The 14,142-nt window shown below is 41.6% G+C and overlaps 1 protein-coding gene across 1 annotated transcript in view; it reads left to right on the top strand.

The window, feature by feature from the left end:
- The first annotated feature begins 266 nt into the window (after nt 1-266).
- Nucleotides 267-14,142, top strand: part of LOC134343362 (somatomedin-B and thrombospondin type-1 domain-containing protein) — a 34,443-nt gene continuing 20,567 nt past the window's right edge. The window contains exon 1 of the mRNA XM_063042065.1: nt 267-832. Coding sequence (XP_062898135.1) covers nt 613-832 — 220 coding nt within the window. The 5' untranslated portion in view covers nt 267-612. The remainder of the gene's footprint in view (nt 833-14,142) is intronic.

Here is a 14,142-nt window from a genome sequence, read left to right as displayed (position 1 = left end):
AATAATATATTCCTGTGTTGTCTTTAAAGATCCCACTGGTAAAAAGAAATTAGTTAACTAGAGATAGCGGAGCCAGCCCCCGTACTCAGTTGGCTCTTTTAACATGGATTGGAGCCAACTGTTAAATTCCTTCGGCTGTTTCAAATGGCACTCAAAACGCAGTCGGGTTGGCCGCTCCGCGTCAGTCGACTGAACATTGTGAGTGATCGTTCTTGCTGGCATCTTTGAAAACAAGTCACAACAAATCACCATACAATATTCTTCCAATTTCAGCCTCCGACCAAGGGTTATCGTTCTCGGCGGGGCTATATTTTGTTTTGTAAAATTAGAAAAGTTTAACTTTTCTCATATTTAGAATTTAATTACTTAACGCGGTTTTCCCGAAGTCATATTTCCAAAACAGAAAGGAACAAGTTTGGTAGCATTAATCTGAAAGCACCTTTAAAAAAATAAGAGCTCTCTTCTGGATTAAAAAAAAGAATATTATCTTTGATGGAACTATTTTCTTTTTGACTGAAACCCACGTCAGTAATACAAGAGTTGACACGCTGTGCAGTTTTTCACTGTGGACGCCAATTGCCCCACTTACTGCGGGAACAGCACTGTATTACAATGTGGAGTAAACAACTCATTTTTCTACTTCTGGAACTGGTGTGGCTTTTGGATGTTACTGAAGCAGGGTGCTCCGAATCGCAAAAATGCTGCAAAGGCAGGGACCATGGGTGCAGCAGCTCAGGTTGGAGAATGGATCGAGTTTACGGGACTTGCTACTGCGACGAAGCGTGTAAAAGCATTGGCGATTGCTGTTACGATTACACCCTGACCTGTCCAGGTAAAAGGGAATTCAGCAGGGCTGGGCGTTCCGCAAACCGTGAATCGCGTTTCGTGAGCCTTTATCTGAAAGGGATCATTGTTTCCTGATTTAGATTTAGGCATGTGAATAATGTTGATTCGTCCGCTTATTGGAAAACAGCAAAGATATCGAAAAAAAATAGAAAGAAACGCAGGGTTTTTGTAATTACTTAAACTTAATATATCGAGATTGAGATACTTTTCTGCTTCTGATGTTTGCACGTAACTTATTTTGGAAGTGTGACAATGTCTGTTTATTGCCATTTAATTTAAAGCAGATACTTAATTTGAGTGAATTCAAAAAGATTTGTCCAGTTTTATTTTAGGCGAGGCGGAAAGAACACTCAGTTTTAATGTAACGTTAGAAATGCATTTCCATATTGCACTTCATTTCGTGCAAAAGGAGTTTAACTAAACTTCTTGCGGAGAATATAGTTTTGCCACTTGTCCGCTACATTCGTCACTAGATTGTGAGTCCAGCTCCACTAACCCATTTATTTGTACACATAACCACTTTTCTAATCTCATACTGACAATAAAACGATTACAAATCCGTACCTATAAATGGAAATAATTTATAATCCATGAATTTACTTGGAGTAGTTATCTTGATTTTTAAAAATCATTTATCAAACTTTCATATAAATGATTGAAACTCTTTATTATGTACCTTCTGTACCTAATAAAGTGGCTACTGAGGTGTTTGTTTCTTCATCTGCTGTAGCCCGTCTGCCTCAAGGTGTGCCTTTAGCACACCACTGTTGGTTGGGGTCAGTTATTATCCAAGATTGATTAAGTAGTTTTCAGGATTCAATTTAAAAGTGATATCCAAAGTTATAGTTTTGCAACAGTCTGGACAGCCGTTCATCTATAATGACCTCTTTAGTTCAATTTTGAGTTTAATGTTCAAATTTAAGCTCACAAGCCTGGAGATGCCCAGGATTGAACCTAGGACCTCAGCAGATTCAGGTTTATGGGTGTCAACATATCAACATCTTGGGCTAAACATCAGAGAATCAGGTTCATTATCACTGACACATGTCAGAAACCTGTTAATTTGTCACAGCGGTACTGTGCCAAGACATTAAAAATTACTATAAGTTACAATAAAAATAAATAAATAGGGCACAAGAGGAATAGTGAGGTAGTGTTTATGAACCTTTCAAAAATCCGATGGCAGAGGGGAAGAAGCTGTTCCTAAAATGCTGAGTGTGTGCCTGTAAGGTCCTGTACCTTCTCAGTGAGAAGGGGGCATATTCCAGATGGTAGGGATCCTTAATGATAGATGCATTTTCCTTGAGACACTGCCTTTTGAAGATGTTCTTGATGGAGGGGAGGTTTGTGTGTGTGATGGAGCTGGCTGGGTCTACAGCCTCTTCCGTTCCTGTGTGTTGGAGCCTCCAAACCAGGTGGTTTTGCAGTCAGAGTGCTCTGCACTGTACATCTGTAAAACTTTGCCAGTCTTTGGTGACATACCAAATCTCTTCAAGTGCCTAATGAAGCTTAGCTGCCAGTGTTCCTTCTTCATGATTGCATCGATATGTTGCACCCAGGATGGATCTTCAGACATGCTGGCACCCAGGAACCCATATTGGATGCAAGATGCAAGTAGCTTTGGAACGTCACCAAAGATTCTTGCAACTTTCTCCAAATGTGTGGTGAAGAGCTCTCATCAGCAATGTCAGGACCCATGTGCAGAGGGAAGACATCCTCCAAAATAAAGACAGCAACCAAAGTTTATAGTGAGCAGCCTGCCCATTCCTTCTTGCATCTGTGGATGGGAATCCATTCACTGGAAGTTCAACTGAAGGAGACCATAAATATTGTAGATGCAAGAGGAGGTCCGTGGCTGGGTACACTGCGGGAGTGACTCATCATTGACATTTTGAAGCCTTATCACCATCAATGAAGCTTATGAGAAGCATAATGGAATACTTGAAGAAGTATTGTGGCAGCCTGACCTCTATCTTGTGGCCACTCTCGGACACCTCCTCTTACTTGCCCCTTGACAGGGATCCTACTCCAGAACATTAGGCCATTGTCTCCTACACCATCACTAGCCTCATCAGTCTGTAGATCTCCCATCCACTGCCACCAAACCCACAGTTCCCTTACCCCGCCCTGCTTGTTTTTGCCTCCCTTCTTCCCTTCAGTTCCCTTCTTCCCTGCCCAAGAACTACAAACCAGACTGTTTGGGCAGGCCCATTATTTTTGCCTACTCCTGTCCCACTGAACTCATGTCTACATACCTCGACTCTATTCTTGCTTCAGTCTCTTCCCACCTACATCCACGGCACTTCACATACTCTCAATCTCCTCAACAACTTTCAATTTCCTGGCCCTTACCACCTCATTTTCACCATGGATGTCTAGTCCCTATAAACATCTATCCCCCATCAAGAAGGCCTTAAAGCTCTCCGCTTCCTACTCAACAAGGGACCCACCCAGTTCCCCTCCACCACCACCCCCCTCCATCTGGCAGAACTGATCCTCACACTCAACAATTTCTCCTTTGGCTCTTCCCATGCGTTCCTAACCCAAGTGGTAGCCACGGGCACCTGCATGCCTGCCTTTTTGTTGGCTACATTGAAGAGTCCATGTTCCAAGCCTTGATAATTGCATCTGTGCCGCTTCATGTGGCCTCCTCTTCATTGGTGAGACCTGACATAAATTAGGGGACTGCTTCGTTAAACACCTCCATTTCCATCTGCCAAAAGTAGAACTTCTCAGTGGCCAACCATTTTAATTCCTGTCCCCATTCTCTTTCTGACATGTCGGTCCGTGGCCCCCTCTTCTACCATATTGTTACCTGTTCTCATGAGTATCTCATGAACATGATGTAATTGTCTTGTGATATTGGCATGATGTAATTGTCTCATGATATTAGTATGATGTAGTGGCTGTGATAGTGGGATGATGTGATGTCACGTGATGGCGTGTTCCAATTGGTATAAAAGGGGGACCGCAGTTTGTTGCATAGTTGTTTTGCTGGGTAGTCACAGTTGGTGGTTACGTAATCGAGGAAAGAGAGAGAGAGCGAGAGTGAAGAGTTTGCCAGCTTCGTACGAACCTGAGAAATCAACGGCGTTCTGTGTGCCTTGAATGTGACTGATATTTGGTATGGTCCATACGGGTATTGTGGCACACACTTTTGGTTAACCCCTGCATGGTCTCGGGTGTTGTGTGTTGACCACCTCCTGCGAAAGGTCAGTTACTGTGAGAAATCTTATTCTTCATGATCTCTTCGGACAAGGCATTTCTCGGCTGGGATCTGCGTCAGCAGTTTCGTCTTTTCTTCATCGCTGGTTCGGGAAGTCTGTCCTCTCATTTATTTCATAAATCACTTGGACTCTTTGAACTACCACCTTAAGACTGTGCTTGAATAAGATCTATTAAGAATTGTCTCTAAGTTCGACTGTTTGATAAGTATAGACACATAACACAGTTAACTTCCATTTAAGTTAGTGGTTTGTTTACTTTTCTATGTTTTTGAGTAGAGGTTAATAAATTCCGTTGTTTATTTGTAAAAATCCAACTCAGTTTCATATCTATTGCTGCTGATGCGTAACAATATGCTGTGGTCTACAGATTATAACGTGATATTGAAAATGCATGCCAAAAGAGAAATGTTACAATAGTCACGGGGGATTTCAATATGCAGGTAGATTTGGAAGATCAGATTGGTGCTGGATCCCTAGAGGGGGAATCTCTAGAATATCTGTGAGGAGGCTTTTCAAAGCAGCTCATGGTTGAGCCCACTAAGCCATAGTCAGCAAGGATTGGCAGGTATGATGTTGTGGCCATCAATGAGACCTGGCTAAAGGATACATGTCTCTGGGAGCTGAATGTCCATGGATACACGGTGTATCGGAAGGATAGGAAGGTAGGCAGAGGGGGAGGCGTGGCTTTATTGGTAAGAAATGATATTAAATCATTAGAAAGAGGTGATATAGGATCGGAAGGTGCAGAATCTTTATGGGTTGAGCTAAGGAATAGCAGGGGTAAAAGGACCCTGATGGCAGTTATTTATAGGCCTCCAAACAGCTGCAGGGATGTGGACTACAAATTACAACTGGAAATAGAAAAGGCTTGTCAGAAGTGCAGTGTTATGATAATTGTGGGGGATTTTAACATGCGAGTAGATTGGGAAAATCAGGTCGGCACTGGATCTCAAGAGAGAGAATTTGTAGAATGTCTGCGAGATGGCCTTTTAGAACAGCTTGTTGTTGAGCCCACTAGGGGATCGGCTGTACTGGATTGGGCATTGTGTAATGAACCGGAGGTGATTAGAGAGATTGAGGTGAAGGAACCCTTAGGAGACAGTGATCATAACATGATTGAGTTCACTGTGAAATTTGAAAAAGAGAAGCTGAAATCTGATGTGTCAGTATTTCAGTGGAGTAAGGGAAATTACAGTGGCGTGAGAGAGGAACTGGCCAAAGTTGACTGGAAGGGGACACTGGCAGGAAGGACAGCAGAGCAGCAGTGGCTGGAGTTTATGCGAGAAATGAGGAAGGTGCAAGACAGGTATATTCCAAAAAAGAAGAAATTTTCAAGTGGAAAAAGGATGCAACCGTGGTTGACAAGAGAAGTCAAAGCCAAAGTTAAAGCTAAGGAGAGGGCATACAAGGAAGCAAAAATTAGTGGGAAGACAGAGGATTGGGAAGTTTTTAAAACCTTACAAAAGGAAACCAAGAAGGTCATTAAGAGGGAAAAGATTAACTATGAAAGGAAGCTAGCAAATAATATCAAAGAGGATACTAAAAGCTTTTTCAAGTATATAAAGAGTAAAAGACAGGTGAGAGTAGATATAGGACCGATAGAAAATGATGCTGGAGAAATTGTAATGGGAGATAAGGAGATGGCAGAGGAACTGAACAAGTATTTTGCATCAGTCTTCACTGAGGAAGACATCAGCAGTATACCGGACACTCAAGGGTGGCAGGGAAGAGAAGTGTGCGCAGTCACAATTACGACAGAGAAAGTACTCAGGAAGCTGAATAGTCTAAAGGTAGATAAATCTCCTGGACCAGATGGAATGCACCCTCATGTTCTGAAGGAAGTAGCTGTGGAGATTGTGGAGGTATTAGCAATGATCTTTCAAAAGTCGATAGATCCTGGCATGGTTCCGGAGGACTGGAAGATTGCAAATGTCACTCCGCTATTTAAGAAGGGGGCAAGGAAGCAAAAAGGAAATTATAGACCTGTTAGCTTGACGTCGGTGGTTGGGAAGTTGATGGAGTTGATTGTCAAGGATGAGGTTACAGAGTACCTGGAGGCATATGACAAGATAGGCAGAACTCAGCATGGATTCCTTAAAGGAAAGTCCTGCCTGACAAACCTATTACAATTTTTTGAGGAAATTACCAGTAGGCTAGACAAGGGAGATGCACTGGATGTTGTATATTTGGATTTCCAGAAGGCCTTTGACAAGGTGCCACACATGAGGCTACTTAACAAGATAAGAGCCCATGGAATTACGGGAAAGTTACATACGTGGATAGAGCATTGGCTGATTGGCAGGAAACAGAGAGTGGGAATAAAGGGATCCTATTCTGGTTGGCTGCCGGTTACCAGTGGTGTTCCGCACGGGTCGGTGTTGGGGCCGCTTCTTTCTACATTGTACATCAACGATTTGGATTATGGAATAGATGGCTTTGTGGCTAAATTTGCTGACGATACAAAGATAGGTGAAGGGGCCGGGAGTGCTGAGGAAACGGAGAGTCTGCAGAGAGACTTGGATAGATTGGAAGAATGGGCAGAGAAGTGGCAAATGAAGTACAATGTTGGAAAGTGTATGGTTATGCACTTTGGCAGAAAAAATAAACGGGCAGACTATTATTTAAATGGGGAAAGAATTAAAAGTTCTGAGATGCAACGGGACTTGGGAGTCCTAGTACAGGATACCCTTAAAGTTAACCTCCAGGTTGAGTCGGTGGTGAAGAAGGCGAATGCAATGTTGGCATTCATTTCTAGAGGAATAGAGTATAGGAGCAGGGATGTGATGTTGAGGCTCTATAAGGCGCTGGTGAGACCTCACTTGGAGTACTGCGGGCAGTTTTGGTCTCCTTATTTAAGAAAGGGTGTGCTGACGTTGGAGAGGGTACAGAGAAGATTCACTAGAATGATTCCAGGAATGAGAAGGTTAACATATGAGGAACGTTTTTCTGCTCTTGGACTGTATTCCTTGGAGTTTAGAAGAATGAGGGGAGACCTCATAGAAACTTTTCGAATGTTGAAAGGCATGGACAGAGTGGATGTGGCAAAGTTGTTTCCCATGATGGGGGAGTCTAGTACGAGAGGGCATGACTTAAGAATTGAAGGGTGCCCATTCAGAACAGAAATACGAAGAAATTTTTTTAGTCAGAGGGCGGTGAATCTATGGAATTTGTTGCCATGGGCAGCAGTGGAGGCCAAGTCATTGGGTGTATTTAAGGCAGAGATTGATAGGTATCTGAGTAGCCAGGGCATCAAAGGTTATGGTGAGAAGGTGGGGGAATGGGACTAAATGGGAGAATGGATCAGCTCATGATAAAATGGCTGAGCAGACTTGATGGGCCGAATGGCCGACTTCTGCTCCTTTGTCTTGTGGTCTTGTGGATTCCTCAAGGGAAAATCTTGCCTGACAAATCTGTTGAAATTCTTTGAAGAAAAAACAAGCAGGATAAACAAAAGGGGATTGCTGATGTTGTATACTGTATTTGGATTTTCAGAAGGCCTTTGACGAAGTGTCACACATGAGACTGCTTAACAAGCTTCGAGGCCATGATATTACAAGAGAGCTTTGTGTCAATGATTTGGATGTCGGAACTGATGGCTTTGTTGCAAAGTTTGCAGTGATAGAAGAGGGCGGGTATTTTTAAGGAAGTAGAGAGACTACAGAAGGACTTAGTCAGATTAGGAGAATGGGCAAAGAAGTGGTAGATGGAATACAGAGTCGAGAAGTGTACGGTCATGCACTTTGGTAGAAGAAATAAAAGGATAAATGGAGATAAATTTCAAAAATCTGAGGTGCAAAGGGCATTGAGGCTCCTTCTGCAGGATTCCCTAAAGGTTAATTTGCAAGTTGAGTCTGTGGCGAGGAAGACAAATGTGATGTTAGCATTCATTTCAAGAGGACTAGAATATAAAAGCAAGGATGTAATGATGAGGCTTTATAAAGCACTGGTGAAGCCTCACTTTGAGTATTGTGAGCAGTCTTGGGCCCCTTATCTTAGAAATGATGTGCTGACATTGGAGAGGGTTCAAAAGAGGTTCATGAAAATGATTTCAGGATTGAACGGCTTGTCATATGAAGAGTGTTTGATGGCTCTGGGCCTGTATTCACTAGAATTAAGAAGAATGAAGAATGACCTAATTGAAACCTTTTGAATGGTGAAAGGCCTCGATAAAGGATGTTTCCTGTGATTGGAGAGTCTAGGACCAGAGGACACAGCCTCAGAAGAGAGGTGCATCCTTTTAGAATGGAGGTGAGGAAGAATTTCTTTAGCCAGAGAGTGGTGAAACTGTGGAATTCGTTGCTACAGGCTGCTGTGGAGGCCAAGTCTTTATGAATATTTAAGGCAGAGGTTGACAGATTCTTGTCTGGTCAAGGCATGAAGGGATATGGGGAGAAGGCAGGAGACTGGGGCTGCGAGGAATAATAGTTCAGCCATGGGCCAAATGGCCTAAATTATGCTTCTATATCTTACGGTCTTACGATCTTATGATGAAGACACTCTCAGGGTGGAGGAGCAATATGTGGTAAACCATGTATATATGTTGTAACTCGGTTACCTGTCTGGACACACCCCTCTGCTGACTGCCCCTGTGGCTCCTCCCACAGAGTCCTGTATAAAGGTGTTCGCCTTGCCCCTCCCCCTCAGTCGGGGGGCGGACACTCACTGTGGAGGTCGTATTGTACAGCGAATAAAAGCCTTTCAGTATTTTACCAAACCTCAGTCTTTTGGAGTAATTGAAGGTGCTTCACAATACCAATTATTCCCTCTAATGATGGCATGACCATCGATTTCAGCTTGCGGTAACTTTTTTCCCTTTTTTTCTTTTCCCCTCCTCCTTCCCTCTTCTTCTATTCCCCACACTGGCCTCATACCTCTTCTCCTCACCTGCCTATCACCTTCTCCTTCTTCCCCTTCTTTGATCGTCCACTCCCCTCTCTTATCAGAATCCTTTTTCTCAGCCCTTTACCTTTCCCATCCACCCGGCCTCTCCCATCACCTTCTAGCTTTCCTCCTCTCTTCCACCCACCTTTTTATTCTGGTGTCTTCCCCCATCCTTTCCAGTCCCGATGAAGGGTCTTAACCTGAAACGCCGACTGTTTATTCATTTTCATAGATGCTGTCTGGCCTGCTGAGTTCCTCCAGCATTTTGTGTGTGTTACTCTGGATTTCCAGCACAGGTAGAAAACTCTGTGTTTGCAATAGAAGACTCTCCACTTGTTTGGATTTGTGCAGCTCCAACAAGACCCAGGAAGATCAACACCAGATTGGGATAATGTGGTGTGTTTCACTGGAATCACTCCATGTCCATGTCCCTCTACTGGCAGGGTTGCAGCGTAGGAACACTGACCGTGCAGATTTTTGCCTTGGCTTCTTACACAGTACCTTCTGAACAGCAACCCAGAAGGACAAGGACTGCAGGTATATAGAACAGAAGATCTTTATTGTCATTGTTGTGGAGCAATGAAACACAGTCTAGCAGCTCAACGTTTTGCAGCATGACAAAGAATATATACATAAAATAAACTCTAAAACCTCAGGAGTGCAGTCCAAAATTAATAATATATGGATGGGGGGGGGGGGGTGGGTAGTGTGATGCATTTAGCTGCCGCCGTCTTAGGAGGGAAGCAGGAGAAGGGAAGGGGGTGTTATACATTTCACTGCTTGTGGGTAGAAGCTGTTAAGGAGTCTCTTTGTTTTCATCCTTAATGCTCTGTACCTCTTCCCAGAAGGTAGAGGGGAAAACAGGTGATGTCCAGGATGAGTAGGATCCTTTGAAATACAAGTAGCCTTCTTTTGAAGTCTGCCAGTATAGATGTCTCTGAGGGAGGGTAATGCTGTGCCAATAACCCGCTCTGCTGCTATGAGAAGGTCATCAGCTGAAAGTTCCCTTCCAAGTTTCAAACCATCCGTATAAATAACTGTTTCTTTACTGTTTTGAATCCTGAAATTGACAAACCTGTGAGTATCATCGCTTCATGAATTGCAGTCTTTTAAAAGTTGACTGATGATCTTTTTTCCAAGGGAAATTAGGAATAGTGAATAAATGCTGCCCTGTTAGAGATGTCTTCCTCCATAAATCTATTACAAATTAACAGAAATATGTAAAAAAAAATGAAAATGTGACTCAAATTTGGCATCAACCTCCTTTAACCATCCCTTTTTCTAAAGCTCTAACTCATTTTTCTCTGATAGGACTGAACACTGAAATTCGTTTATAATTTCCTCTGGGCACTATCTGCCCAGTGCTTGTTATTTTGTAAGTTTTAATTTTTATTTATGTTCAGTTACACATTGGGACTTGGGTCTTAGAACATTCCAAATAAAAAATAATTGCAGTCCATTAATACATTATATACCACCTTATTTGATTCACTGGTAACATGAGAGGTTTTTACTTTAAGTTGGACTGCTAAACCAGACTGGGTACTTAGTATGCATGTATACATTTCCACAAATTTGGCCTGGGTCTTCCATGCAGACGATATATGTGCAGTGGAGCAAATATTATGTAATGCACATGTTGTTATATTACACTGTGTGTAATATTCCCATGCATTTACATTCTGAACCAGACTTTCACTGCAGAAACGAAGCCTGTTTCAACTTTAGTTAAAAGAGGCTGCACCCTTCAAAATATGTTGCTATCATTTTCCAGGCTCTTTGTAGTTTGCTACTAATACTTACAAAATGCTGGGGGCACTCAGCATGTCAGACAGCACCATGGAAATGAATAAACAGTTGGTATCTCTGCCCGGAACGTCAAATGTTCATTCATTTCTATAGATGCTGCCCGGCCTGCTGAGATGCCCCAGCATTTTGTGTGTGTTGCTTTGGTTTCCTGCATATGCAGACTTTCTCATGTTTATGATTTACTCCTAATACTTCTCACTTCCCTTACAATTCCCTATGTCCTCATAATTGTAATCCTCATGTTCAGCTAAGATTCCTGAAAACTGATCAGGTATCATACTAAGTAACACCTACAAAATGCTGGAGGAACTCCGGTATCCTCCTGACTACCTGACCCCTGATAATGCGTCTCCCCAAACCTTAACCAAACTATCTTCTGGAGAAGTATAAATTGATATGGTAATTCTTTTTCTGGATCCCCACATTCTGCTTGTCCTGCTTACTATTTATAACATTTTCTGCTTCGATTTTCATTCAGCCCGACCGAATTTTCCAGAATTGATGTTATTTGTTAGTTAACAAGTTGTATTTTACTAGAAACGATCAAGATGATTTCAGGCAACACACACAAAATGCTGGAGGAACTCAGCAAGCCAGGCAGCATCTATGGAAAAAAAAGGGACAGTCAGGATTTCTACGAGAAACGTCAACTGTACTCTTTTCCATAGATGCTGCCCGGCCTGCTCAGTTCCTCCAGCATTTTGTGTGTGTTGCTTGGATTTCCAGCATCTGCAGATTTTCTCTTGTTTGTAAGATGATTTCAAAGACCTTTGTTATTATGATAGATACATTTATTAAATTATAATTTGCATGTATAGCTTTTGAGTTTTCAAATATACTACATGAATCAATTCCAATCTCTAAAATCTCCCGATTTAAAAAATCTTAAAGATCAATTGTCTTCTTGTTTCTGAAACATGACAAGCCTATCATTTGAGTTACCGCCTCGTGAACCCAGGTGAAGAATTATGCGTCTTTTCCAACAGATTTTAATAGGCAGATTGGTGGGAGTGTTACATTTTGGATCACTTAGCAACAATCATTTGTGGAGCAGTTGGTCATATCCACCATGGCCTATGCAGGTTCTGCTGAACTGAAGCCAAGATAATTTCATAGAGAACTTTTTGTTTCTTGTATTGGAGCGACTTCAGAGTGTATGTTGCTTGCAGTCTCCAAGAATGGCCTGCATGACTTCAAACATTTTGGAAGAGTTTTATGATAATTAAGATGCAACTTAAACTTTGTTGTGTTGTTTCTAAAAGTTGGAAGTTTCACAATAAATTTATTATCAAAGCACATTTATTTTACTATGTACTACCTAGAAATTCAGTTTTCTGTGAGCATTACATGAAATAAAAGAAATACTATGAAAAACTACACATAAGCAGACACGTTCCAAGTTCCTGTTTTAAGAGTAAAGAATATTTTGCGTTATAATCCTTAACTGAAGACTTCAATTTCAGAAAAATATTTTTTTCTGATAGAAATATTAAGAAACATTTAGTCATTATGTGCCATGTCATATGATATGGGTGATCATGGTCTATCATCTACCTTTAATCTGAGAAGTTCTAATAAGTTCTTCAAAACTTTTGTCTGTCCATCCCTTGATGTAACTCATGACAGTCAACTGCAAACACCTTGCACAATTCTGATTTGATGGAGACAGACGTGAGAAGCAGAGGAACATCTGCAGAAATTTCTGAAATGCCCGGTTCGCTGCCGCTGCTACTGTGCAATCGAAAATCCCCGGCTTTGCCTGCTGCTGGCGACCGAGGCTGAGGTCGAAGCATTCAGCAGAGATGGTGCTCGGTACTCAGTGTCGGAGGGCTGATCAGAGCTCAAAGTTCTCAGACGACTCAAGAGTCGGACTGTGGTTGGGCATGGGAGAGTTTTCTTCCTTCTCCCATCTGCGTGAGATGTGGGACTTTCGAGAGACTCTGAACTTTTTTACTTTGCCATGGCCTGTTCTTCATCAAGTTATGGTATTGTTGCACTGTTGTAACTATATGTTATAATTATGTGGTTTTTGTTAGTTTTTCAGTCTTGGTCTGTTCTGTGTTTCTGTGATATCACACAGGAGGAATATTGTATCATTTCTTAATGCATGCATTACTAAATGACAATAAAAGAGGACTGCGTGTCCTCATAATCTAATAATTAAAAAACATGTAGTAGGGGAACAATCTTTAAAAACAAACACTCAGCAGGTCTGGCAACATCTCTGCAAAAAAAAATTGAACGAGAACATCTTCCAGATGTGTTTCATTTGTCACCAGATAATTTCATCAATAGTTTATCACCATGATAAGCCTTTCCTCATTCTATCAGTTATGTTTCTTGTACCTTATCCAGCCTTCCTTCATGGCATCAGAAATTTGGAATTTAATATTTTCTCTTTCACAGATATGAAATGTTATCCATGCTTCTCTTTCCACAGATAATGCCTGATCTGCAGAATGTTCCCAGCATTTTCTGATTTGCTTTAAACCTCAAGCAAATCCAGTTAGTGAAACATCATAGAAATATTTTAATATTCTATGAGAAGGATATCACAACCAAAAACAGATGGAAACTGAGAAAAAAATCCTCAATATTTAACTAACACAACTCAACATTGCATTGATTAGTTTGCAATTCTCTCATTCAAATAGACAATGGAAATTGGAAATCTAAATACAACTTACTCATATACAGTAGATATTGACTTGAGACTAAGTTAGAATGCTACCTCTTCATTACTGCATTCTCCACACCACTTTAATGTTTTAAAGATTGTCCTATCAACTCTTCACTTGATGCATTGGCATTTTCCATAGCCCCACCTACACTGGTACTCAGAAGCTCATTTTTTTTCTTCCTAATGTGATTTAACCACTTCACTCAAAGAATCCAGTAACATAGAACATAGAAATCTACAGCAAATTACAGGCTGTTCAGCCCACAATGTTGTACCAGTCATGTAACCTGCACTAGAAACTGCCTAGAATTTCCCCAGCACATAGCCCTCTATTTTTCTAAGTTCCATGTACCTAGTCTCTTAAAATACCCTATTGTATCCGCTTCTACCACCTTCTCTGGCAGTCCATTCCACGCACCCACCATTCCCAGTGTGAAAAACTTACCTTTTGCACCTACTTCCAAGCATCTTAAAACTATGCTCCCTCGCGTTAGCTATTTCAGCCCAGGGAGAAAAAAATGCCTCTGGCTATCCGCACGATCAATGCCTCTCATCATCTTATACACCTTTATCAGGTCATCTCTCATCCTCCGTCGCTCCAAGGAGAAAAGGTCAAGTTCACTCAATCTATTCTCATAAGACACGCTCTCCAATCCAGGCAACACCTTTGTAAATCTCCTTTGCACTCTTTCTATAGTA

Source organism: Mobula hypostoma, chromosome 1, assembly GCF_963921235.1.
Source record: "Mobula hypostoma chromosome 1, sMobHyp1.1, whole genome shotgun sequence".
Lineage (NCBI taxonomy): Eukaryota > Metazoa > Chordata > Chondrichthyes > Myliobatiformes > Myliobatidae > Mobula > Mobula hypostoma.
This window is presented reverse-complemented; position numbering and strand designations above follow the sequence as displayed.